Source organism: Halictus rubicundus, chromosome 15 (assembly GCF_050948215.1).
Source record: "Halictus rubicundus isolate RS-2024b chromosome 15, iyHalRubi1_principal, whole genome shotgun sequence".
Taxonomy (NCBI): Eukaryota; Metazoa; Arthropoda; class Insecta; order Hymenoptera; family Halictidae; genus Halictus; species Halictus rubicundus.
In genome coordinates, this window is record NC_135163.1 from 8,076,198 (window position 1) to 8,102,143 (window position 25,946).

At 41.3% G+C, this 25,946-nt stretch overlaps 5 protein-coding genes across 9 annotated transcripts in view; 3 read left to right on the top strand and 2 right to left on the bottom strand.

Annotated features, from left to right (window-relative positions):
- The first annotated feature begins 769 nt into the window (after positions 1–769).
- Cyck (cyclin K) lies at positions 770–3,388 on the top strand. Of its 2 annotated transcripts, none has more exons than XM_076800963.1 (8): positions 770–1,034; positions 1,268–1,496; positions 1,737–1,868; positions 1,929–2,049; positions 2,285–2,342; positions 2,416–2,588; positions 2,665–2,811; positions 2,984–3,388. In XM_076800963.1, exons 2-8 carry the CDS (start codon positions 1,278–1,280, stop codon positions 3,379–3,381), a joined length of 1,248 nt encoding a protein of 415 aa, XP_076657078.1. In that variant the 5' UTR covers positions 770–1,034; positions 1,268–1,277; the 3' UTR covers positions 3,382–3,388. The 2 variants fall into 2 exon arrangements, with proteins under 2 accessions (XP_076657078.1, XP_076657079.1); XM_076800964.1 differs by having other exon boundaries at positions 773–1,034; positions 1,944–2,049.
- A 114-nt stretch (positions 3,389–3,502) lies between these two features.
- On the bottom strand, positions 3,503–4,832 carry Psmg1 (Proteasome assembly chaperone 1). The gene is made up of 5 exons (XM_076800979.1): positions 4,622–4,832; positions 4,442–4,521; positions 4,129–4,292; positions 3,872–4,067; positions 3,503–3,795 (listed from the first exon to the last, which is right to left on the bottom strand). The coding sequence occupies exons 1-5, from the start codon at positions 4,717–4,719 to the stop codon at positions 3,611–3,613; spliced, it is 723 nt and encodes a 240-aa protein (XP_076657094.1). The 5' UTR covers positions 4,720–4,832; the 3' UTR covers positions 3,503–3,610.
- A 210-nt stretch (positions 4,833–5,042) lies between these two features.
- Positions 5,043–25,248, bottom strand: Lbr (lamin B receptor). Of its 2 annotated transcripts, none has more exons than XM_076800951.1 (9): positions 24,946–25,248; positions 7,914–8,071; positions 7,583–7,790; positions 7,220–7,503; positions 6,785–7,148; positions 6,407–6,705; positions 6,083–6,336; positions 5,891–6,015; positions 5,043–5,833 (listed from the first exon to the last, which is right to left on the bottom strand). In XM_076800951.1, exons 2-9 carry the CDS (start codon positions 8,061–8,063, stop codon positions 5,550–5,552), a joined length of 1,968 nt encoding a protein of 655 aa, XP_076657066.1. In that variant the 5' UTR covers positions 8,064–8,071; positions 24,946–25,248; the 3' UTR covers positions 5,043–5,549. The 2 variants fall into 2 exon arrangements, with proteins under 2 accessions (XP_076657066.1, XP_076657065.1); XM_076800950.1 differs by lacking the exon at positions 24,946–25,248 and adding an exon at positions 8,350–8,492.
- On the top strand, positions 8,781–12,882 carry LOC143361512 (heat shock factor 2-binding protein). The gene is made up of 6 exons (XM_076800983.1): positions 8,781–9,243; positions 9,422–9,611; positions 9,687–9,805; positions 9,912–10,016; positions 10,098–10,363; positions 10,704–12,882. Exons 1-6 carry the CDS (start codon positions 9,181–9,183, stop codon positions 11,023–11,025), a joined length of 1,065 nt encoding a protein of 354 aa, XP_076657098.1. The 5' UTR covers positions 8,781–9,180; the 3' UTR covers positions 11,026–12,882.
- Positions 14,653–25,946, top strand: part of LOC143361490 (monocarboxylate transporter 9) — a 30,550-nt gene continuing 19,256 nt past the window's right edge. For 2 of the 3 annotated variants that reach the window (XM_076800924.1, XM_076800926.1), the window contains exon 1: positions 14,653–15,295. In XM_076800924.1, coding sequence (XP_076657039.1) covers positions 15,209–15,295 — 87 coding nt within the window. In that variant the 5' untranslated portion in view covers positions 14,653–15,208. Of the gene's footprint in view, positions 15,296–19,123; positions 19,464–25,946 lie in introns of those variants that run through there. The other variant, XM_076800928.1, reaches the window with a different exon arrangement.

Below are 25,946 nucleotides of genomic sequence, written 5' to 3' on the forward strand. Positions count from 1 at the left end.
TCCTAATACAAAAGTTGAAATTTTCCGAAAAATTTCAGAAAATTTTCGACCGTCTGGCTTGTCGCTGACTTGTACTACTGACATTTCCGAGAATTTCGGCCGTCTGACTTGACGTTGACTTGTACTACTGAAAATCGTATACCTCCTTTCATATCATGTTCTCCTAATACAAAAGTTGAAATTTTCCGAAAATTTGCAGAAAATTTTCGGCCGTCTGGCTTGTCGTTGAGTTATACTACTGTCATTTCCGAGAATTTTCGGCCGTCTGACTTGACGTTGACTTGTACTACTGAAAATCGGATACCTCCTTTGATATCATGTTCTCCTAATACAAAAGTCGAAATTTTCCGAAAATTTGCAGAAAATTTTCGGCCGTCTGGCTTGTCGTTGACTTATACTACTGAAATATCGAAATTTTTCGAGCGTCTGGCCTGACGTTGACTTGTACTACTGAAATTCGGATACCTCCTTTGATATCATGTTCTCCTAATACAAAGTTCAATTTTTTCGAAAATTTACGCGATTTGCGAGATTTCTACTAGGAGAACATGATAGCAAAAGAGGTGGCACCAAATTTTCACCTGATACAACACTTAATTCATGATCAGGGTGGAGAAAGGAGAGCACATTAACTGTTGTAATTAATATTCTTTATTTTTCACCAAATAAATTACATAGTTAAACGTTGAGTATACATAATAGAACAAAATAAAACTAAAATGGTAGTAAAATCGTAGTAATGACGAGTAATTCTTCGCTTTATGTAGGATCTGATCCAGGCTAAACGTGGGAGAGTTGAATCTGATCCCGTCTAGAATTTAGTATGGGGGCAGCACTGTACCGGAGGCACAAAAACTCTCATTGCGTGAGCACTCTCGTATCCTCTCTGGTGGTGTTTTCATGCAACTATTATATGTAGTGGTCAGTGTTTGTTAATCGTAACAAATTTTTGTAAATTGTTTGTACCATACGTCGGAAAATTACTTTTTCGAACTGAGGAACTTCTGTGATACTATTTGTAAAGAATAGTTGAAGTAAGTGAAAGAGAAGAGTATCGTCCACATCGATGATTACCTTAACCTATAGTGATTGCATTTGTGGCGAGGAGTGTTGTTACATTATGTTACGTCGAATAATTCACCAGAATTTCTTTTTCTATTCGTTACTCCTTTGATGCTCTTTAAAATTCCAATTTGATGAAAGGTTTATGTCATGATAAAGTTTGTATAAATTTAGACAGCACTGTCACATTAATTATTGTTTATAGAGAAATAAAAATGCCATGCTGGTATTACGAAAAGAAGGAGCTAAGGAACACTCCATCCATTCAGGATGGTATCGATTATGAGACTGAGTGTAGATATAGAAAAGAAGGAGCACGCTTTATCATTGATACTGGGACAAAAATGGATCTGGGTTATAATACAATGGCAACTGGTGTTGTTTATTTTCATAGATTTTATATGTTTCATTCGTTTAAGAATTTCCCACGATACGTGAGTACTTTTTGCTATTTTTAAGGTGCCAATACAGTAGCGGGTAACTTGCAACATTTTTCGCGAGAGTGATTCTCGCAATATGCGTAAACACCTCCAACAAATAAATAACATTTGCAAACAAATGTACACACTTCTGCAAGTGGCCCTCTGCAAAAAATGTTGCAAGTTACTTGCTGGTATATTTGCATCCTTAGTTCTATAGTCGAATAAAGAAATATATCTTTTAATATTTTTCAGGTGACTGCTTGCTGTTGCTTATTTCTTGCTGGCAAAGTAGAAGAGACACCAAAAAAGTGTAAAGACATCATTAAGACTGCAAAAACTTTATTGACTGACCAGAAATTCATGACGTTTGGAGAAGATCCCAAAGTTAGACTTTCTTGGATTATACTTTGCAAATGATATTGTTAATGCAACCAATTGATATAGATTTTTTCTTCGCAGGAAGAGGTCATGACGCTGGAAAGAATCTTATTACAAACTATCAAATTTGACTTGCAAGTCGAGCATCCATATAGTTATCTATTGAAATATGCCAAATGCCTTAAAGGTAATCAATGAACGCGATTTTCTTAATTATGCAGGCTGCTTCAAATGAAATGACACAGGCTGTTTTCTCCGAAACTGTAACAGCTATGAACCTAACTTTTTTTTCAATTAAAGAGGAGGACAAGTTTAGAAGTTTTTCTCATGTACATCGAACACTCAGTAGTGCTTCATTTGAACCACCCTGTATAAAGGCACAGTTAAACCAGTGTGCACAAAGTTTAAATAACGTGTTACAGGCGACAAGAACAAACTACAAAAAATGGTCCAAATGGCATGGACATTTGTCAACGATAGGTAAAAATGAATTGTATTCGAATGCATTCAAGTTAGTTCAAATAGTACACAAAAACTGTTCTCTTACTTTCAGTTTATGCACCACATTATCCCTGCAGTGGGAGCCAGAAATAATAGCAGTAGCCCTCATGTATTTAGCAGGAAAGCTCAGTAAGTTCGAAGTTGTAGACTGGAATGGAAGGCAACCGAAACACTTACGATGGTGGGACATGTTCGTTGAAGATGTTACTATGGATCTTTTAGAAGGTACTCTAACTTATATGCCTGTTTACAGCCTGACACTGTGGACATGCGCGCACGTGTATTTTTGTTTCGTTTCCAGATATATGCCATCAAGTATTAGATTTATATTCGCAAGCTAATAACACGAAGCCTCCGGATTCACCACCGATGACACCATCTAATGAACCGTGTAGGGACAGAGCTGTACCGCCACCTCCCACTGAATCAGCGTCTACTACTCCAAACGGTACACACAAATAAAATATAATATATTTGAGAATTTTTTTCGAGATTCCCAAGATTATTTGGGATCATTCTCGAGAAATTTAAGTATTCTTGGGAATTTTCTTAGAAGCTATTGATTCTCAAATTGTTGCGGGCCTAGACCTATTTTTTAATGTATTAATATTCCATTGCAGTCACACCAGGGAAGTCTACGAAAGTCGAAGTCCCTACAGTGCCCGCCAATGGATGTCCAACTACAGACGCTACAGAAACCATGAAGCCGATGGAAGTGCCTCCGCACTTTCCAACGTACCCAGCTAATTTTGCGCCTAATAACACAAACTACCCGCCAGCGTTTCCTCCGGCAAACGTGTCTATACCTCCACCCCCTGTAAACGCCATGAACCACATCGTTCCTCCTATGCACCATATCGGTTCATCCGGTCCCATCAGACCCGCACCGCCAGCTCCTACTACAACACAACCACCGTTTCAACCTTATCCTTATCCCACGAACGCTTCGTACTTTCCTCCTAGTAATCCTGTACCTCCAGCGCCCACACCACGAACATACTATCCACCACAACCTTAACACATGGAACGTTGCACCAAAAATATAATTTTTACCGATGTAAGTGTTACTATTACTATTAAAGTTAGTATTACTGAAAAGATACTAATCGAAGTCTTGTAAATATTGTAAATATGTAAGGTTTGCTATCAACAATAGTATTTAATTATAAAAACATTTGTATGATTAACACCTGGATATTTTAATCTCTGAACTGATACGTATGGAACGGAACGTCTCCGAGATAATTTTACATGTAAAGATTTCCTTTATTAAAAAAGTCCTTTCCAGCGAATGAAACATTGTTGATCGTACAATCCATTGCTGTGAATAATTTTATAAGAGGCTCTGCAGACACCGAGTCTAACACAAAACTGTCTGTATATAAAATGTACAAAACTGACGGTAGCTCCATAAATTCTGCGTACGACAAAACTGAGTAAAGAAACACAATGTTGTCATTAAAACCATTGCCTTGAAATGTATTTTGTAACGTCAATCGATAACTCACCTCCTGCTGTCACTCCGTACACAATGTTTGGTTGCTCCAGAAGAGGCTCTTTCAAACTGCAAACATTCTGCCCGTTCTTCGAGGCAACCATTCTCAAAAAGGAGGGTACATCCGGTGTGTCTTTGCATTTGAAGTGTGACACGTGACGAGTTGTTACACAAACTGTGTGTTTCGTGTTCAAGAGAATTTCAGACATCTAATAAAATTATACAAAATTAATATGGAAGAATAGTCATTCAAATTAATTGTATATGTACCTTGTCAACCAGCTTGCCCGCGAACTTCACATCGAATCGTGGAGATACAACACATAAATATACTCCATTATTAATTTGATAAATTATGCAGACTTTTTCTTCATCCTCGTTTATCACAACACATGCTTCTTCTGTGCTTTGACACAGACATTCTCTAGAGAAATCTATAATTTCATTGCAAATTAGAATTTCTACTACTGCTCGGATTTATTTAAGTCCTCAAACTCGAATATTCAAGTCTACTCAATTTAGATTTAGATTTTTGTAAACATAACACGAACACCGCTACCGGTATCCGCGAAAATGTACTTACCAATTAATATTTCGCCTTCAACGACAATTAACGTGTCAATTTTCGCCGGTTTTTCTTTCAACCATCGAACAGAAAATTCACTGAAATATACATACATATATTTAAGCAAATGTTACTTGCAATTTCAAATATATTTACATCGAAGAGGTTATAAAAGCTTGATACATTTATGTAACTTACGTTTGACTGATTGTATTTTCACTCGATTCATTTTCATCTTCGTCGTCCCAAAACGCTCGCGAAACTGGGAACACTACTTCACCAAAGAAACTCGCCATTTTTATCAACAAAATATGACAGTAGTTGTTATGTACGAAATAAATTTGTGCTACATAACCCTTACTGCTTTGTCATGCCGTATCATTACGCGCAACTGACAATAACAGAACAGACTATGACGCCGATTCAACAACAGAGGACTCTACGATCACACAATTGTTTTTTTCAAATTTCCGGATAGCGAATCCAATGAAAAAGGGGCGAAGAAGAAAACTTACGAAAATGTAAACACTTCCTCGAGTACAGCTTCTGCGTTTATTATTATCTTTCGCCAAATATTACATATTTCTTTTAGATTCATTTAATTTTGCAAACATGCAAGTACTAGAAAAATTATTTATTCGTCAATGGTCAATTATACATATCTGTATAAAAGTATAAAATTCTTACTTAATGTCTTTATAGAAATATACTTTATAGTACATATAAATTCTATTAACAAGTAGCTTGGTTTTATAACTCGATCTAAAAATCAAATATATTGATAATTCTTATATCTTCTTCTTCTTTTTTTTTTTTAATAAAATAGCACTTTCCGTTCTTATTCTACACGATTTTAAAAGATGAACTGTACAATTAAACTTATGCATCAAGTGCCATGGTCACTCTTTTCTTCTTTTTTTTTTTTTGGTTTCCGAGTCTTTGTTATTCAACTCTATAATGTCATCACTAATCTTAACGTTTAAAAGATCAGTTGCTTAAAATACGTAAAATGTCATTCTATGAAGTAATGAGCATTGCAAATGTTAAAAGGTACAACTCTTTTGTGGGTCGACTTTAACATCTAATAATACCTTACTAAAAATTGTACATATAAGAATGTATAGCTTTAAAATATACGATATAAAATCATGTACTTTACACGCGACATGTACTGTTCCCAAGCTAATCCGTAGCGCATCTTGCACCGTTCATTGTCTCTTATTGCACGGTGAACCAGTAATCCTGTGCACATGATCGCATAGTAATATGGTAGAATATCGCATGCTAAAGTTATACATGATATCGACCACCACATTATTATATCGCCCAAATAATTCGGATGCCTGACATGGCCCCACAAGCCAGACACCAGTAGCTTCTTTCCACGTATGGTTGATATCGTGTCTAAGTCTGTAAAACAGCATACATCAGCACATCTGGCATTACCACAAGAAATATGATACTTACGAGCTAATGCTGGTGATAGGGGGTTCCTTCTGAACTCATTTTTCTGCGAGTTACTAATCCTATACAGCAAGTATCCGATTATGAAAAAGAACACAGGAAAAGCGAACAAATAACTGAACCTTGTCCTAAAGAAAAATATATTAATAAAATTGTATTTCATCTACATTTATAATGTATCCGTTCATTACTTACTTATTGTACAATGCGTATTTTGTCGTAATGGTTGGTAAAAATGGGAACAACAGGTAGCCAGTGCTTAACATGTAACCAGTCCCCTCGTACATTACTTCGAATGATGTTAAAACCGCAGACTCGAAGAATAGTGCATCCATGACATAGATTATTTGCAATGCTGCGATCGATAGAACACTGATGCGAAGGTGTTCCATGGTGTAACTCTGTGTTTCATCGATTGACTTGACCACAAAGGTCAAATTTAAAAGCATCTAAAAAGAGAATACATACATGTAGAATATCTATGGTAATATTTAAAATTAAAATGTTTAACAATACTACCGTAGCTATCATGGATGAACGGAAAATGGTCATTTTAATGTCCAGTGGACCAATTCGTGGATTTATCTCTCTCCCCTGCCAGAAATTATAGATTCGACTGTTCGTAGAACCATGAATGTTGAGGCTTGCTATAGGAGCTTTGCCTCCCTTGATAAACAACAATATCGACAAGATTACTCCGAGCAGCCATGCACTCATCAAAAGTTGTACGTAATTGTCTATAATGAGATCAGTAACTCCCAATTCTTTATATACACACACGATAAATACAAGTAACGATAAAATAGCGCACAAAAATCCTGGAAAACGAAGACGAAAAGTTATTACAATCTTGTTTGTTGTGTATTCGGTCGTAAAATTCAGAAAATATTGAACTACCATTTAAACGGTATTGCAGTCTTCCAATTCGACTCTCAAGTCCATTGACCTTTCTTCCAATTGGGGTGACTGAAACCAAAGCCACGAACAAGAAAAATCCCAAGAATGTTCCAAAAGCCTTCAAGTTAATGTAAGAGCTCACATCCTTCGGGAATTTGGGTACACCGAATTTACAATGTTTCGGAGCGCACATCAGTTGCGGCAATATTATGAGCAGCGGTCCCAAAAATATGAGAATGAAAGCTCCAAAACGTCCTCCCCACTCTTGGGGCTCGCTAACCATGTTTATTTCTATTTTCCGTTTCTCTGTCACTTGGGGATCTTGCTCCACTTCCTTTTCGTAATGCATTGCCTTCAACAGATCCTGAAACAAAGTTACCAGTCAAATCGATGCGACTCGACTACAGAGACTGGTACGTGTAAAACAAAACTCACTTGATCTCTTTGCACCGAGAGGCCTCTCTCCTTGCTCTCAACGTGCAAATCGTGCAACTGAAGCTTCCTTTCTATTGGAAGCGAGACTGCTCTATTAATACTTCTCGTCAACATCTCCATCTTATAATCTGATTCAGGCTTCATCATACCAGAATATAATCTAGTAGACCTACGTGTAACTGTCCCCAGTCCTCTCAACCGGGATTGAAGAGGCATTGACTCAACAGACTGTTCATCCTCATTTGTACTTTTTGTGCTAATTACAGTCTTAACATTGGTTGCCTCTGTACAGCCATAAAAAATTATATTACGTTAAGATGAAATTTGTTCAAAATAAACCTATATTCTCCAGAAATACTTTACCATTAGGTACGCTTATTCGTGGCAAAGTAATTCTTGCATATTTGCCCCTCGTCGAAGCTCTTTTCGCAGAAGGAGATCTTCCAGGAGAACGTTTCGATGGAGATCTTCCAGGTGAGCGCTTACTCGGAGACTTCCTGCTCGGAGAATTTCGTGTGGACCTTCTACCCCTGCTGCTGGATCGCACTGTACTTCGTGGCCTTCTGTTTGTCTGAAATTTTAACGAATTGCATCTATCAAGCTTCTGCAATGCACAGACTACAATTTAGACATTGTTTCATCTTTCGATATCGATACCTTCGACCGATATTCGTAACAGTATTATGAGAGATACCTTTATGTCATTCAAGTGAAGAGTATATTCAGCACCGGCTTCGAATTGCACCCTATATTGGTCACCTCTGGAGCTTAGTATTTTCCCTTTCTGATACTCTGCGGTGGCTGGATATTTGGCAAGCACTGTATCACCTTCGGAGAACTTCATTTTTGCGCCTGAAAGCAGCGAGTGACCTTTACAAAAATGTTATGTAATCGTGCGGTCTAATTCGCCGAATATACGGAGAACTTTTTTAATTTTCGACAAATTTGTACCGCACTCGAAAGAACCTGTGTCGCACAGTATAGTGTTCTATAATTCGGATTGCAAAATAAACCGAGTGTTGTTCCCTTCAGTATAGACGCTCGAGAGTACGGTGGTCGCGTACAGAAGAATTCATGAATGAAATTCTAACGTATGGAACTAGTAAATGACACACATTTCTGCAACTTACACGTTATTTCACTCGGCCGACGACAGTTTCTTGTAATGAGATTCTAACTGGTTGAAAAATAAAAGAGCTTCTAATCGCGAGGTTATAATTAACGCTATTTTTTGCATCATAACACGAAGACGCGCACACTGTACACGGTGTTCGAAGATACATAAAATCCAAGCCACGCGGCGTGCGTATGCGTCGCGTGGGTTAGGTTGTGTTCACAACGAAAAAAATCCTAACCGTAAAACGATCCCAATTCAAATTTACATACGAAAGGAATAACAAACTTTATTTAAAAATGTCGGGAACAATTATAGAATTTGGGTGATCGCATAAGGAATACGTAACAACTCCCACGAAACTGTATTTAACAGAAAATTGCTACGGTAGACTTTGCCGCCAAAAATGTTCTCGCATTAAGGCGAGATTCAACGAGGCAAGGTGAACCTTCAATAAAATATTTAACAATAAAAAGACAGTTTAATCTCGTTTCATTAAAAGCACACGCTAAAGAGAAATGTACGGTTAATTTTCATTTTAGTGGACATAGCGTAAAAAGAAGAGGAGTTGTTTTCAAGTAAGCGACAAAATATCTGTGAACAAACTTTAACGTAACGCCTCCCACGGTCTTTCAGTTGCACCGAATTTATGCGACAGTCAGTAGGTATATTTTCGAAATTTTATTTGAATTCATAGCCAAGATTTACACTGATCAGAGTTAGGACGAGACAGCATGAACTACTCGAGAGATTGCGAATCCGCTGACACCGTTCTCGATGCAATTAATCGGCTAAGAATCCTAAAAGAACAATAATTTACATTTACGCGAAATTCAATCGAGTAAACATGGACACGAACGCGAACGCGTACGTAGACGAGATGAAACTAAAAGACGAAGAATTATTTTTGGTACGTACGTGGCACCCTGTGCTTCGCGTGTATCCTTTTAATTCTTGTCAGCCTTTAAATCGGCCAACGGTATTTCACGTTCACACGATAAAAACATACAACCGGAAGTGCCGCTGAAGGAAGTCTATTTCCGCGTGTCCGCATCTGTATGGTAAAAGCATTGCAATTTATTTTCCAGATATCCGTAAAGGACTCTCTAACCGCCGTGCAAAAAAACGTGCACAATTTCATAAGAGATGTTCCTCGAGCGTTGATCGATTCGGGGTTAGATTTCGATATAGACAAATTGACTATAACGGACGTAGAAGAGACAGAGCAGCAACCGATTCATCGGAAGCCTTCGAGCGAACAAACGATCAGGCAAGATGGTGAATATTTAACGCGATCAGATAGGACAAACATTAATAGCGTATGAAAATGAGAAAAATGTTTCTCTGCCGTAGCGGAGAACAGTAAAATTACAGATTTGGAACTCGAATGCGAACGACTGCGTGCCCAATTGCATCAGCAAACGGAGGCGAACAAAATGACGCAGAGGGAACTAGAGTACATGAAAGAACAAGTGACTTGGCAATAATTCGGCTAAACGATCGAATATTATTTTTTCTCACCGTTTCTCTTTTTTCTTTACAAAAGCTCACGGACATTAATGTCTTGGTTTCTCGTAGTTGTTCAACCAGAGCGCTTATTGCACAAGTTTGGGAGCGGTTTTGGGCAATCTAACGTGGCGAGCGTCCAGGTTCCCCGAGATTGTTGACGTTTGGCTCACCGCGGTAAACATTTTTTCCTCGGTACAACGAATTTCCTCTTTACGCATTTGCCGATTTTTGCGGCAGCCGCCGATTTCCGTGCAGTTCCAGCACAAGATCGGCGAACTGTTATCGATAACGGATGGAAGTTTCGACGCGTTCATGAAAACTTATCGGACCGCATTCCCCCCGACCAGTAACGACGAGTACCAGTTCATAATCTCGTTAGTGGGCATCGTGACGAATATATCCGCGAGTCCCGAGGGCCGTGAGTTCCTAATCACTAACCCGAACGGCAAAGGCTTTATGCGGAAGATAGTCAGCCTCATGCCGACCCTGCCGATCTCGCAGGGTTCCCTTTCCATAAAAAGGTAAATTTCCGATAAATATTTGCAAAATCTCCCACAAATCTCGACTTCCTCCTAATGCTTCCACAGGTTTGTATTCCATTGATCTATTTTCCTGATAAATGCATAAAATCCGCAGTCTAGTCATTAAGTGCACTTCTGTTGCGTGCAAATAGCAACGACCTTGACCGAGTATAGTGTTTTGCTCTATCAGTAGGTGGTTCCAGCGGCGGGGAGAGTGGAAGGGTGGGAGTGGAACAATGGAATGACTCAGTAGCATGGCGGGGATGACCTTGCTGTGCCAAACATCTTTGCGGCGGTGGCGGTGGCAGTTCTTTTCTGACTGCGGTGTACTTTTTTTCAGATTGATGCTCATGACGCTGTACAACGTCAGTATGAATGAGACCGGTTTGCTGCATCTGTTCGATTCCCGGATAGGCGACGCGTTGAACTATTATTTGAGGAACGATTCCCTACCGGGCGAGGTTCAGTTGCTGTGTCTTCGTGTGCTGCACTCCATCACGTACAATCTGACCGATCCGAAATACATACAAGATCTACTGGCGAGCCTGCCGATCGACAAGATAGAAACTATCGCTGCCTCGAACAAGAACGAGATGAGCAGTTTCGCGAAGCAAGTGATAAAGAACTTGAGGAACTCGCAGAAATACCTGAGCCCGAATTAAACACGTATCGCCAGTCGAGACTGTATCCCTCTAATCTCCGCGAATTAAAGCTCTGGGACCACCGAACGCGATCGTTTTAATTGCATTCCGACGGCAGCGCAGCGCACCGATAATAATATTTATATTCGTAGAATGTTATCGCGAGCGTTCCGCGCGAAGCAACACGTTACAACACGCGGAGCCGCAATTGCGGCTATGTCAAACATCGGGGATATCCTTGGAACATGTTCGTGACTGGCCCGGGGAACTGTCGAATATCGATCCGCTTTATGCAGCTATAAAATAAAAGCAATTGTGTAGAACGGCGTACGGAGTGACGCCGGAATCGATTGCACGGAAAAACTTGTGCAGGAAAGCGTAATCGAGCGCGTCAATATTTTCTGTGCAATTAAACAATCGTTCTCTCTGCGATACCGGCCTCCACGTACCGAGCGACGCACAGTGGGCTGGAAACCCCCGTTTCTCGTGGTCAAAATAACGCTAAAATAATTTTAGTTTAAAAAGAAAAAACGAGTTTACAGAGCCCCCACCGTGCAACGCCCGAATCGATTTTACGGAACGTTTCGTTTCTACGCTCGGATATTTGTTTTTGCCGCCGGGTCGCGCTTTTGTATTTGTGTTTGTAATGCCAGTCGATCGTGCACGGAATAGTATCGTCGCCGGAAAAGTGCATTAGAAACGCTCGACACGTTACTCTAAATTTCATTGTGCAGCGACGGCCTTCGGGTTCGAAGGTTGCGGCGCAACCCACAACAACGAACACTGCGGTAAACTGGTTTCCGAGCCGCAACCCCACGTATGCACTTACGCACGCACACGCGTGCAACCGTTCCGCCGAACCCGCAATTACACGCGGAATAAATTACAGTCGCGGAACAATTGAAAAGCACCTAACTCGCCCGCAACTTTCAACCTAATTGAACCACGGACATATTTTCGGATCGATCCGTGCACCTGACGCAGTCGGTTTCCGCGATCTACCGGGAAACATTGTTGATTGCAGTCTCTCCTTCCTTTCCTGGTAAACTATTTTAACACGTTGAATGTCGTTCGGGTCACCGCGGTGACCGGCGCTACTCCATTTTATCAGAAATGATTGCGTGAAATTAACCTTTTGTACTCGAAACTGTCGCAAGTCGAAAACCAATTTTCGAACGAGGATATTTCCGTGTTATATAACTTTTTTCATTTTATGAGAACCGCAATCATACAATATATTTAAAAGTTTCGGAATTTATTAAATTGTTAACAAATTTAATAACGTAAAAACCATGTTTTGCACATTAACCATTGCTTTTTTTTTAACCTACCTATTTCTAAACACGTGGCATTCAATTCGCGACAAAAACAACGGTAGAGTGTTGAACTATTGTTGAGACAAAGCGAAAGCTTTATTAATACTTTACCTACCAGGGGTTAATAAATGTTCTTTATATAGACTTTCAAAGTAGGGCTTTAAAAATATAAAAACTGAATTACTACTATTCCATTGTTACTGAATTAGTAAATGAAAATTAACATTGTACTCGACATTGTTCTTATCAGTACTACACTCGAAATTATTTTTTGATTACCGGTTGAAGATACTCGGTTGGATCTTCTGTAATCCTTTTTACTAGCTCCGGGGTATATTGTGCTGTTATAAATTCTTATCGCGTTAATACCCTTTCGCTCCCAGCACTAGAGAAGTTTTAAAACTTTGATTTCTGGCAACCAAGTAATTCGATAACGATCTATAACAGCGTAATGTATACTTGACGTAGTCAAAAAGATTAAAAAGAAATTCCAGCGAGTGTCTTCAGCTGATAAGCCGAAAAAGATCGCTCGATAGTTACCTGATAAGAGCAACGTTTTATACAATTCCAAACAATAGATTCACATTCAATGTACTGAAGCGATACATTCGTCCCGTATTTCTATTCATAATTTCAAAATTAACTATTATTCCGAACTCCGAACTTTATTCATTAGATCTCCAGACCACTAAAAGCAATTATTTCACATTACTTTATAAAAATTTTCATAGAAGCGTCTTTAACACTGGATTTACGGGACCCGTCAAAATGACGGATTCTAATATTTTTAAATTGCGAATATTGAGATTGTAAATCATCCATGAGCAATTATTTAACAAATTGATTTCTTTGGGTATATATTACTAAAAAAATGGCTACAAACTTTGATCGATACATTCATGTTATTTTTATAAAGTAATGTAAAATAGTCATTTTTAGTGCTCCGTAAACCTAGTGTTAAAATCTCAATAAGCACAAATTAAAAAATGCAAAACGAATCGTTTCAACATAGTTCGAAAAGGGAGACTTTTCACCGCGTTTTTGGGCCTAAATACACCATGGTGCCACGGGTCATCATGGTCGAAGGGGCACCGTGGAGTCGGGCACCAGCGATCAGAATTTCTAATTTGATCTAAACGATTCTAAAAGTTGATCCGATTTAGGCTTGTCCGATCGAATCAGTCGCCTCATAAAATGAATCGTCAATCAACGATCAGAGGGAATTAATGGTCAATCGTCGATCAAAGGAAATTAATCATCAACGGTCGATTAGAGAATATCGATCGCCACGCGGTCCACGCTCCACAATAATTTTTGTAAAATCGTCAAGCTCCCGTTCTCGCTTCTCAACAAACAATAAAATTGAAAAAATTTCATCGGTCGACTATCAATCATTTACATCCGAAATCTATTTCCTCGACACAGAGACGTGCTGCTCCAAATCCTTCCTTTTGTCCGATAGACAAGTAACTTAAAATCTCTGGAATCCTAAAAATAAATCGTAGCGCAACGGGTTAAACGCTGACAGCAACAATTCGATTTCCACTATCCAGTGGTGAACAATGTTTCTAATCAAAAACTAGTCGTCGACGAGCGCAGCGACGCGTGAACCGGTGGTGTCGTGGTTGTTTCGTTATCCGGCGACCGAAGGGGACAAACGTACTCGCAAATGAACGGTTCGCTGGAAGAAGATGAGGAAGAAGGAAGAGGAGGAATGAAGGAAAGAATGAGCCTAACAAGGACAGACATAGGTGTCCACGACGATAGGTATAGGCGCATGGTAATACCGACGCTTCGGGTATCGCGTCGATAATCGACCTGCGCAGGCCCGTGGCGCGCGACCGTATGGGGGCGTGCGCGCCTCGAGATCGCGCCTGCTCGCTGCAACCGTTCGTTCCTCGTCTTCCGAGTCTAGTGGGGGGTTGCCTGGCGAGAGGGGTTGGGGCGTCGGGGGAGGGAGCGCGTCGCGACGTCCGGCGTCGAGCAAACGGGAGATCACGGCAGGCAGGCAGGCAGGACCTAGGAAAGGCGACGGCCGGGCGGTCGTTTTATTGATCCCGGGGCGCCGCGGCGCTACCCACCCGCGGCGGGATCGTCTGCGAGAAAATTCTCCTCGAACAGGATTTTCGCGTCCGTCTTGACCCGGGCCGGCGTTCGATCCGTGAAAAGAAAAACCGCCGCGGAGAGAGATCGAAAGGAACAAAAGTCCCCGAACCGATTCGGAATCGGTCCGGGAGTCGGTACACACGTTCGCCCGCGAAGGACAAACCCTGGAGGACAACACGGTCTCTACAGAGGAAGAAGACGACCTCGAGGGTACTCCTGTTTTGTCCACCTTCTAGTCTTCGTCCTCGTCCTCGTCCTCGTCCTCGTCGGCAACTACGTGGTAAATCGTTCGTGGTGGCGGTCGTGTCGCGGGTGAGACAACGGGGCACCGAGCAGGGACCGGTGACGCACTAGCGACGTCCATCCGAGAGGACATCCGCGATACCACGGGGGGTATAGAGGATCGTTGCTGGGGCCGATTACTGTGTGCTATACGGTGGGTCCCGACACGCCGATGGATTGAGGATACGCCCGGAAAAAGGAAGATTTCTCTGGTTGTTGGGTAGCTATCGACGGTTCCAGGAGAACCCGAACGCTGGAACCCGATGGATTGCCAAGGTTTATAAAGGGAGGACACGGGGCGCCTGCCGCGACCGCCCGAGACAGTCATCAGGATCGTCTTCTTTCTTCCTTCTTTCCTTCCTTCCTTCCTTCCTTTTCTCTCTCTCTCTCTCTCCCTCTCCCCATCGGATCGTTGGATCTAGCCACTGCTGGATCCACCCGGTCCACCCGATTTCGGGCAGTGAGGATCTAGAGGAATCGAGAGGCGCCGCGGCGCCGACATGGGCCCCGCAAGTAGCCGAGAACAGATCGGCGAGCAGATCGGGGATGACGATGGCCTGCAGATACACACCAAGGCCAACAACATCGTAAGTCTGATTTTCATTCATTCTTACGGAGACGGAGGATGCTCGAGTTGCATCCGAATCTCGACCTTCCGTACCCTTCTGTAACCTCTTCTGGTTTTGTAATTTGATTCGTGAAAAGGTAATCCTTGGATAGCACACGGTTTCGCATAATCGGTAATGATTGGGTCTGTTTGGAGGTACCTGTGAATTTTTCGTGGAACGATTTTATTAATCGTTCGGACATTTTTGGCAACTGCACGGTTGGTACATGGTTGGCGAGGGTCTGTTTCAATTGTTATGAAATAGGTTTCGTTCGTCCTCGGAAAGTGGAAATTTTTGGAAATTGTGGGATTGGCACGTACGTGGTGATTGGGTCTGTTTGAACGGGTTTGCGAATTTTTGTGAAACGTATTTTTGAAGCTCCTGCGGATATCTTGATGGTTTTATTGCTGTTAACTAAGCTCCAGGACTGTAAAATTCAGTTAGAACCGTGGTGGAGATTTCAGACGAAATTTCTAAATGTGTACGTTTGTTGTTCGTTTTTGTTAGACCGAAATAAAACTCTATTTTTGCGATCATTCTAACATTGTATGTGCTTGCAAAGAAAGGTGCCGAGGGTTAGATAGCTGATGATTGAAATAATTTGTCGGTTAGTGGGGTCAGATTGGACCCAGACACTGCAGAGTGGACACTGTTCAAGGGTTAATGATAGTACTGTGTCACTTACGTTAGAGGAAGCAAATTGACAAAAATTTCCAATTGTTTCTTTTTCAGAACAAAGTTTCCAATTTTTTAAAGACTAAAACTACGAAAATGTTAGTGAAGCTAAGAATTAAACGGATACTGTACTATTGTTTTTAAAAGCTCTACAAAATAATACATTTTGGAGCATTTTGTTGTCCAGAAGCTTAGGGTTTCACACGTGAAGTTCGTAATTCTACGTTGAGGCAGTTCTCATTCACTATAGAGCGTATGCTAACACATTATCCGCTTACAAAATTGCGATGCAACTCTGACCGACCTCTCCTTGTTACAATCAATTTCTCCGCGATCATAATTAGACTGCAGAGATTTTCATTTGTAGCACGTGCAAATTTATAAAATATAAAATAACATCTATTTCACTAAATTCAGTAAATGAAAGAAATTTTTCCCGTCTTCATAAAATTGAATATAAAAATGAAAGTTTGCATAAAGATTTGCAGTCTAGTCATGATAAATGTCCACTCGGTTCCTACAATTCACATTCAATTTTCCCGAGAAGGGTGGACAGCTATTATGACTATTCTTTCCAAAAAATATTAAAACTAGAAATAATTAAAAACTATAGCTATCGATCGACAAATTACGATATGATAACACATCTTTTGAAAAAAGTTCCGCGTTCTCCGTTTCAAACAGAACCTATTAACACTTTGACTGCCAAACCAGAAACCTCAAAAATTCCATAAAATCAAAGTAAGTTATTTAACTACTAGGTTTACGGAGCACTAAAAATGGATTACAATCTCAATATTCGTAAATTAAAAATATTAGAATCCGTTATTTTGACGGGTCCCGTAAATCTGGTGCTAATGAAATAAACATTGAAAATAATTAAATATATGATATCGAGTAGTCCTCCAACTTTCTTGCATTTTACAGATCCTGATCTGGTACAATGAATGTATTAACGTAAAAATTCATTTCAAAACTTGGACAAATAATTCCGTCAGCCACACATGGGTGACGTGGCGGTCAACGTGTTAAGAAAGGTCAATAATTCTTTGGATCCTCGATTCACCCCCAAAACGACCGAACTCACCCCCGGTCTCGTAGGTCCAGCTCTCGTTAATCGTCAGATCCGTTCTTCAAGGGTTTCCTCGGCTCATCCTCGTTCATCGAGGAATTCGAAATGATTGTATTCGTCTCGTTTCCCCATTGAAGATTGCCTGTGGCTTCACCTCTGAACTTCGCAGACGCCGCTTGGCGAACATGTCCCGGATAGGGTGCATTCCTATCGCCTAGTTTCTACTTATGGTACCGATACCATCCGCGGTTATCGATCGGCCCCGATTTTCCCCGCTTGTAAACCGGAAGGTATAGGAGACCGAATTCGAGGTCGGCGTATCCACAAGCGTAAGCGTGTGCGCGCGTGGGAGTAACCGAACGCCACTCTATTTTCGTCGTAAAACAGAAACGCGCCCCCAGAAAACTCTTTCCATGACGAAACCGCGATCCCGGTTAGCGTAACTCGGAGAACTAGATGAGTCCTGACGATAATTGGCTGGCTTTCAAACGTTTCCCTCGAGAACCTCCTCCCCTCCCCTCCCCTCCCCTCCCCGCAAACCGAATTTTCGCTCTCGCGGATCGAATCGGTTATCGAACAGTTCGCTCGCCGGCGCGTGGCGTCGACGTTCGGCACTGTGGTCTGAATCATGCTTCCAATAAACGTCTCTCATCTTTCTCAATTATTACTGCTATTATTCCCATAGCAAGCTTGTTGTTCAACCTCGGTGTACCTTTGGTGTACGTATCTTGTTCATCACGAAAATAACAAGACCCGAATCTATTGAAATTTCTCGATATTTTCATGAAAATTAAAGCAAGTGAGATTGACAATCTAAGCTAGCTATTTTCTGAATTTATAAATTACAATTTTCACATTTTCATTGAAGATTGAATTTCCGGAGGAATCGTTTTCCCCGTAACGTGTTGTCGGAGCGATGTTATCGGAAATCATTGTATCAGATGATGTTATTAAATAATCGATCTTCGTCTATTGATAAAAAGGTTTCATAACACGGCAAATCGCGCAGATAAACAAATTATTTTTACATCAACGACAACGTCTGCAACCGTTCGCATTTCTTTTTCACACCTTCGGATAAAATCAAATTACCCGATAACTACTGCTGATTTTTGTGCAAAATTGTTTTCGATTGCAAGAGAAATTCGAACCGAATGAAAAGCTCACTGGTTCTTCCACTGTTCTAAATTTCACCTACTCATTCTTACCACACAAATGCGTGAAATCCATGATCCGTTAAAAATTCAAATAAATCAAAATATTAAGACACGAGGTCTTCAATAAACGCTGCTACGATATGTGTACAAAATTTTTGTACTCATTTTTACCAGTAGATATAATTTAAAACAGCAAACGCATTAGAATTTAAAAATCACATTATTATTATCCTGCACTCGTTCCACATTTCACAACAAATTATTACAGTTCAGATAGAAAATTTTCCACGAGGATTCGCAATCCACTAATAACCGAAACCACGAGGTCTCCAAAAAAAAAAAAATTTAGCAACGACGTTCGAAAGAACAACGTCCATTAGAAAAATCGCGGAACAGAGTAAACCCTCGAACGGTAACCCTTGAACCCTTGGATCGGTAAAAGCCGATGACGTCTGACGGCGTCCGGTGGTGTACGCGTTTCCCGAAAATCTGATCGGACACCGAATGTCTCCGTTTTGCGAACAAATTCTCTAAGTCGATAGAACGTCTGTGGAAAGATCGCGTTCAGACGATGATCCTCTTCCGATATCTCTATCCCGCTTTCGGTATCGGTATCCACAAACAGCGAGAACTTTGTACCTATCGATAGATCGCTTTTGTCCGACGGTGTCTGTGCTCGTTCTCGTCGTGACTAATGCCTGCGTGGAAATCTGTAGCGGAAGGAAGACGGCTAGGGTCTCTCGAGTCCAAAGCGAGAGAGAGAGAGAGAAGACTCTGCTCGCGAGTCGTACAGAGAGATAGAGATAGAGAGAGAGAGAGGGAGGGAGGGGGGAGAAACAAAAGAGGGAGCGCGACAAACTATAAAGCAAAACGGGAGACGATAGGACACATGCACACGGGAGAAGACTCGACCAAGGGAAATGGAGTGAGATGGAGATTCCATAGAGTGGGGAATCGGATGGACGTCGTCGGAGAGCCCGCGACGCGATAAGTCAGCCGGTGGTTCAGCAGCGCGCATTTTCATATCGCTCGTTCTTCCGTGCCGTCGCTGGACGCTGTCCACTCAGGTGGCGCGAGTCCCGCCGAGTCTCGCAATCCACCCTCTCTCACTCGATCGCTCATTCCACGCGAGGGTCAACCGATCCTCATTCCCGATCGGACCTGCTCGACGATCCTGGACGTTCGTTCCTGATCAGACCTCGTCGACGATCCTTCCTAGCCAGCCATGTCGCCCAAAAACAAGGTATGTAACAAATTCTACCTCCTACCGCCTCCACATCTTTCAATGCCCCACCCGGAGATGCGAATTCTAGATCATGGACTCTGTCCTTCGTTGATAAAGCGACGGCCCTGTCACTGACGTTAGGGTTCATTTCTTTGCGACACATGGTCTCGGTTAGGAGGAGTTCTGTGCCCCATCGGCTCTAGATCTTTGAATACCCCACTCGGAAATGCGGATTCTAGATCATGGGCTCTGTTTTTTATTGTTAAAGCGACGGTCCGGTCAGTGACGTCTCGGTTAGGAGAAATTCTGTGCCTCATCGACTCTAGATCTTTGAATGCCCCACCCGGAGATGCGGATTCTAGATCATGGGCTCTGTCCTTCGTTGATAAAGCGACGGCCCTGTCACTGACGTTAGGGTTCATTTGGTAGCAACACATGGTCTCGGTTAGGACAAATTCTGTGTCTTCGATAGACCTCTTTGGATTTTAATTTGTGTTAATGTTAGCGAGTCACTGAAATTAAGGTCCATTTCGTAGGAACGAGGTAAATATCGTTTCTTCGACGTCTTCAATGAACTTCGGAATATCTGATGTCACATTACTATTGTAATTTGCAAGTTCCATGACCCTCCGTCTAATGAACGCACCGCCATGATGGACGTCCTCTCGGAAACGTGGATCTGAGATCGCAGAGGTCGCCGCGAGTGAATGTTAGTTCATAGGGTTGACATTGGTCGGTTTGAAGTAGATGGAAATTGTATTAGATCTTGCGTTGACAAAGTGCTATGAAACCGAGCTATTTAACCGAGATTAAGATTCATAGTGATCCCTGGTTCACACCGTTCTTCGACATCTGCATCTGTTGGGTTCAACAATGCTTCAAAGATGAAAATTTCACGACCCTCCATTCGACAAACATAAAATCTCCGTCCACATGTTCAGTGTTGATCGTCGGTGTTGTTGTCGTTCGAGAACAAATTTTTCGATACTTGATAATTTTGCAATGTTTGAAGTTGCAAATCCCCCGGTATTTGTCTTAGTAATTCTGTAGTCTTGGAGCAATTTGTTGTCCGATTCTGCTCCACGGAGTTTGTTGTTGTTCTTGTTGAGATAGCTGGGAAATGTGTCCGATCGTTCGTTGATAAAGTTAGTTTATTCACCAAGGTCCATTCCGTAACAGCTCGAACCTTTGTCTGGTTACATGCTGCTTTAATCCCCTGGTTTCCCAACTCTCCCCATCCCCATTCCGATGGAACGTATTCACTGCGTATTGTTTGTTCGATATAGTGCATGAATATGTATATTACAGTACTAATCTGTGGTTCACTATTCAATGATTTTGAATATGTTCGTTTCAATGTTCGTCTTGGAAACGCGAATTCCCTTCGTCGTGGAATATTATAGAATCACCAACGAATGAAATTCGATCGTGCTAAAATGTTTAATTGATTCACCGAGAATATGATTCAATTCGTATGCAACTGTACTATGCAATGTCTGTCGCAACCTATTGCAACATCGTCGTATTGTTCTGTAATTCGCAAGTTTTGATAAACACGCCATCAACGTCTTCATTGAAATAGAACGTGTTTTCATCGATCGATTGCCGTTGCGCCATGCACACGAAAAATTAAGCAATTCTTTCTCTTCCGGCAATTCCAAATTTGTTTCAGTTACTCCCAAATTTTTAGCCATTTCTCACAAAATATATACCGAAAGAAATAAATTAGTTACTGATTAAGTTATCATGCGAGTACAATTTAAAGCAGTAGAAAAATTAAGAGAATCTGGGAATACACTCAGCTCACGAAAATGATTAAAAGAAAGATTGGCTCCTTCGGTTCGTTTTAACCGAGGCGAGCAAATTTTATTTTGTACAGAAATCGTCTATCAATGTGTTAAACAAACAAAGTGTTAAATTTTCGTTCGCCTGATTATCTTCCGAATCTTTTTAAACAGCTGGAAGACATATTCGATCGCACGATGACGAAACGTTTCTCGACTCGCTGAGAGAGTAAGGTTCAACTCGCAGCAACACCATTTCATATCGTTCTTCGACATCCCCAACGATACTCCGCAACATCTGTCGCCACATTCTGCTTCAATTCGCAAGTTTGCCGACTCCCCGTCCGATAAACACGCGACTCGATAACGCGTTCCATGCGAGGAAATGATGGATCGAGCCCGTTGATCTAACTGCTAGCTACAAGAAAGAAAATCGACTTGGATTCAAACTTATTCGATATATCACCTGCGCGACTTCAATCTTCAAGATAGTTGCCGTTATTATCTATGGTTATCGGGTAAATTGCGACAGAAACGATAGAAGCTCGGCAACTTTCAACCATTTTCAGACGTCCATCGAGCCCTTCAAGATTATTAATATTTTTAGCCAGCCATTTTCTCAATATTTTTAGTAAGCCACTTCCCTGACGTATTTACCGAGCCATTTTCTAGAGCCGTTCTCGATTCTCCTGAGATTTTTATCGACCCATTATTCAATCTTCAAAGATTTCCTTTCAGCTATTAGTATCCACGTTGATTGAAAGCAATGGCAATTTTTAGCACACTGTCAAGACTACACCGTTGAGATCACACTGCCATTCAAGATCGCACTGTCAACAGTACTGTATCATTCCCGTAGGGTTGCTAGCAGAAGATTGTGGTGATCGCTCGAACGATGGTGTAACGCTTGCGAAAATGAATTTAGCGGCATTGACCCCCGCGAACCGACTAAATTCGCTCGGCGAATTCCAAAGGGAAAAAAGGTACCAGAGAGGCAGCTGCCGCCACGTGGTTGGCTGACATGACAATGTGTTCCGCGGTCGCGTTGGCACATAATTAGTATCGAAACGCCGCCGGCCGTTTGGTGGGCGTGCTTCTCCGCGAATATCGTTGTCGTTCGAACGTGTGCGAGCCGATTTTTGCGTTTCGCTAAAATTCCCCGACCGGCGAAAATCCTTCGCGGATATATACCCCCCCCCTCCCCGCGGGGGGATGCCGGGTAAACGCGGAATCTCAAGGTAAATATGAAAACGGCGCGATACGATCGTATTATGAGCGCGAGTGAAAGTGGCCTACGTGTTCCCGAGCCGACGGAACGCTGATAATGAGCTGATATTAACCCATTGACGCCCAGTTTTGCACTTTCATTCGCATTTTTAACCCCTTGCACGGGACTCCAGAAATAGTTGTACCAAAGGATATTACAGCGAGCTCGATGATTTTGAATTTCGTAAATTTCGTAAGTCGACGAGGATTTTCCAATTGCGAAACTACGAGTCGGTAAAGTGATCGTTTCTTTTGGAAGCACTGTGTTGAAGAGAATTGTTTGAACTTCTTTTTGGCACAACGCGATTACTTCTATTCTATTTTTATTTAGATATTTAATTTTACTTTTAAGTAAATTTTATTTCAACGTCAATCGATACCCATTGCTGATTTTTTGCGTATGATGAAAATGGAGCACGCGAAGGATCAACAAATTCAATTTCTACCGTAGTACAATCGATACAGTTGAAATTAAAAATGTACTATTGAACTTGAAAAATGTAAACATGAATCACAAAAAGAATCATCCAACAAATAATCTGCCAGTATGTCCAAAGAAACTAATTGAAAGTATCCAGTACTGACTTGTACAATCAAAATTTACGCATGAATCATAAAAAGAATCATCCAACAAATAAACTGCCAGTATGTCCAAAGAAACTAATTGAAAGTATCCAGTACTGACTTGTACAATCAAAATGTACACATGAATCATAAAAAGAATCATCCAACAAATAAACTGCCAGTATGTCCAAAGAAACTAATTGAAAGTATCCAGTACTGACTTGTACAATCAAAATGTACACATGAATCATAAAAAGAATCATCCAACACATAAACTGCCAGTATGTCTAAAGAAACTAATTTAAAGTATCTAGTGCTGACTTGTACAATCAAACAAAGAAACTGATAAAGAATTATTGTCAATTTAGAAGCATAGCAATAGCAAAAAAATGGAGCTGCCGTAAAGGAGCAAAACGGCTAGAAATTTCCCAAGAAGAAAATCATTTAGGCTCGAGAGAGCGTCTCGATTATCATCGCCGCGAAAACATAGTAACTCCGAGTCGCTTGGAGTCGACCCACGCAGATCTCTCTCAGATTTTCCAGATTTCCATCTCGCGTATGAAAATTCATGTTTCTCCTCTCGGAATGCAGTGACGCGTCCGATCGAGGAATCCTGATGCGAAGACTATCATCCGCGGAGAGTATTACAATATCGTCTCATGGTTCTCGTGGCCGCGCACCGTATCACGTGCCAGTTTTACAATGGATTCGTACCGAGGCTCCGGATTAAGATGTACTTTATTACGGCGCGAGCACGCGCGTTATCTCTTGAGTGTTTGTTGAATTCGTTATCGTTCTGTATCGATGCCAGGTATTTCTCTTATCCCGCGGGCTAGTCGGTCAAGCCGAAGTTAAAACGCGCAAACAACACCGTGTTTCTCTTACAATTACCTATTTTCGAGGGTCACCTCTCTCTCTCTCTCACTCTCTCTCATTCTCCCTCTATCTAGATCGTTTAGAAATGACGCAAGCCAATTTGGCCTCGACATATTCGGGTGGGCCCGTCTTCCGAACGAATGGACGACGTTTAATTGAACGGGATCGACGAACCTGACCGTTTCCGAACGATAATGGTAAAACAAATATCCGATTAATCATCCACGACTGCCCACCAGGTACGTTTTCATAATTCCCTCGGACTGATTAAACCCGATTAGGCTCGATCCCTCTGTTGCCCGCAGTATCGTCGGTTAATCTTCGATTTCTTCGTTATCGCCTCGAGAGCTGCAATTTTCTCAGTTGTTTCGAGCTGCCGCATGTTGTACAGGGAGAAAAATATTAGAGGAAAATTAATGAACATGGAAGTGCAATTCAACACGGGATAGTTGCCATTTTAGGGAACGTGACAAGTATGGCCCACAATCTATACGGAACTGTGCAATTTTAGAGAACATAACGAATATTGTATTGCCTACTATCTATACGGAACAGTGCCATTTTGTAACAAATATTATATTGCCCGCAATCTACAGGGTGTCCCGAAATTGTATCAACTCCGTCAAATGGGTGGTCCGGCTTTAACATTAGGTTTACGGAGCACTAAAAGTGACTATTTTACATTGTAAAAATAAGAAAATTGTATTTACTTAGATTTTCAGCCATTTTATTGGCATGAACTGAAAGAAACGAATCTATTAAAAAATTCTTCACGAGTGCGTCGTTTCACTCTTAATAATTGTAAGTTTAAAAATTTCCGTTATTTTGACAGGTCTTGTAAATCTAGTGTTAAGGAATTATTAACATAAAACACGGACCAATCAGAGCGCGATGGCGGGGAGAGTTCGACTCGGCAGCAGGATCCACTGAGCGGTAGTGATGGGTTGCGTCGCGGCGATGCAATGAACAAGAGAAAGAGCAGAAATTTATTTGTAATAATTAAAACTCACTTTTTCAGCCGTAAATGCACTTGCTGCTTCGAGATGTTAGAACTGCACAGCCGACTTCATGGACATAGCAATGCCGAAAGCTAAGGGATGTCCAGTCAACGATCCTGACTTTCACTTTCACTTTCTTCTCGATAAATTAATCGTATGTTTATTCCACACTCGCGACCACTGTTCACATTTGCCGACACACAATAACAATTGCAATATCGCTTGCATTGCAACGCAACAGTCAGTTAATGTAATCACTGGACTGCGAATTTCGTGCATTTGTACCAAAAATGAGTAGGTGCACTTTAAAACGGTGAGAGAATAAAATAATTTAAAAACGCAAACTTATTATGTTCAACTTGTTAAAATGATTAAAGTAAAAATCCGATATCTGGCTCCTGCCCATTGCAAAAGCAGCCAACTTTTATTTTGCACAATAATCCGCAGTCCAGTGATTAGTTTAAATATAATTATTAAAAACACGCACATTATCAACCGTGAATTTTAAACTAAGTTTTTAGAGATGTTCTCTCTACCGCGATTCGAACAACACTGATCTCACGCAAGGTTTTTCCGAAAAGTTTAGGAAGGGCATTGCGCATGTGTCGAAAATGAACGCCGTAACACGTTTACAAAAACAACGGGATCGTCATTCGAAAAAAAAAGGGTACGAGAGGGACCGCTGTGTGACTGGAATTTATGGCACTCGCGTGTTTCGGTTTTTTTCGGGTAACTGTTCGAATACAGGGTCCACCCTTTTTTTCAGAAAGTTTCGGAGTTATAGGACAATAGCCTCGCGGCCCTGAGATTTCTACCTCTTGCTGGGTAAACGGACGATGCTCGTGCGAAATAAACATACGATTAATTTATCGATAACAAAGTGAAAGTGAAAGTCGAGGTCGTTGACTTGCCGTACGACCCTTAGTTTTCGGCATTACGTATACTTCAAGTCAGCTGTGCAGTTCGTCTCCGAATGGTCCAGTGACACACATCTCGAAGCAGCGAGCGCATTT

What these genes read in the sequence shown, in the direction of transcription:
- Lbr (XM_076800951.1), bottom strand. Translation starts at nt 8,063, where the DNA reads ATGAAGTTCTCCGAAGGTGATACAGTGCTTGCCAAATATCCAGCCACC. An exon ending in TTCACTTGAATGACATAAAG is followed by an intron (nt 7,791 to 7,913) that starts GTATCTCTCATA and finishes TTAAAATTTCAG; the next exon opens with ACAAACAGAAGGCCACGAAG. An exon ending in TCTCGGTGCAAAGAGATCAA is followed by an intron (nt 7,149 to 7,219) that starts GTGAGTTTTGTT and finishes ACTTTGTTTCAG; the next exon opens with GATCTGTTGAAGGCAATGCA.
- LOC143361512 (XM_076800983.1), top strand. Translation starts at nt 9,181, where the DNA reads ATGGACACGAACGCGAACGCGTACGTAGACGAGATGAAACTAAAAGAC. An exon ending in TAGAGTACATGAAAGAACAA is followed by an intron (nt 9,806 to 9,911) that starts GTGACTTGGCAA and finishes GGTTTCTCGTAG; the next exon opens with TTGTTCAACCAGAGCGCTTA. An exon ending in GGTTCCCTTTCCATAAAAAG is followed by an intron (nt 10,364 to 10,703) that starts GTAAATTTCCGA and finishes ACTTTTTTTCAG; the next exon opens with ATTGATGCTCATGACGCTGT.
- Psmg1 (XM_076800979.1), bottom strand. Translation starts at nt 4,719, where the DNA reads ATGGCGAGTTTCTTTGGTGAAGTAGTGTTCCCAGTTTCGCGAGCGTTT. An exon ending in GAAAATACAATCAGTCAAAC is followed by an intron (nt 4,522 to 4,621) that starts GTAAGTTACATA and finishes TGTATATTTCAG; the next exon opens with TGAATTTTCTGTTCGATGGT. An exon ending in CGGGCAAGCTGGTTGACAAG is followed by an intron (nt 4,068 to 4,128) that starts GTACATATACAA and finishes TAATTTTATTAG; the next exon opens with ATGTCTGAAATTCTCTTGAA.
- Cyck (XM_076800963.1), top strand. Translation starts at nt 1,278, where the DNA reads ATGCCATGCTGGTATTACGAAAAGAAGGAGCTAAGGAACACTCCATCC. An exon ending in TTAAGAATTTCCCACGATAC is followed by an intron (nt 1,497 to 1,736) that starts GTGAGTACTTTT and finishes AATATTTTTCAG; the next exon opens with GTGACTGCTTGCTGTTGCTT. An exon ending in TGGACATTTGTCAACGATAG is followed by an intron (nt 2,343 to 2,415) that starts GTAAAAATGAAT and finishes TCTTACTTTCAG; the next exon opens with TTTATGCACCACATTATCCC.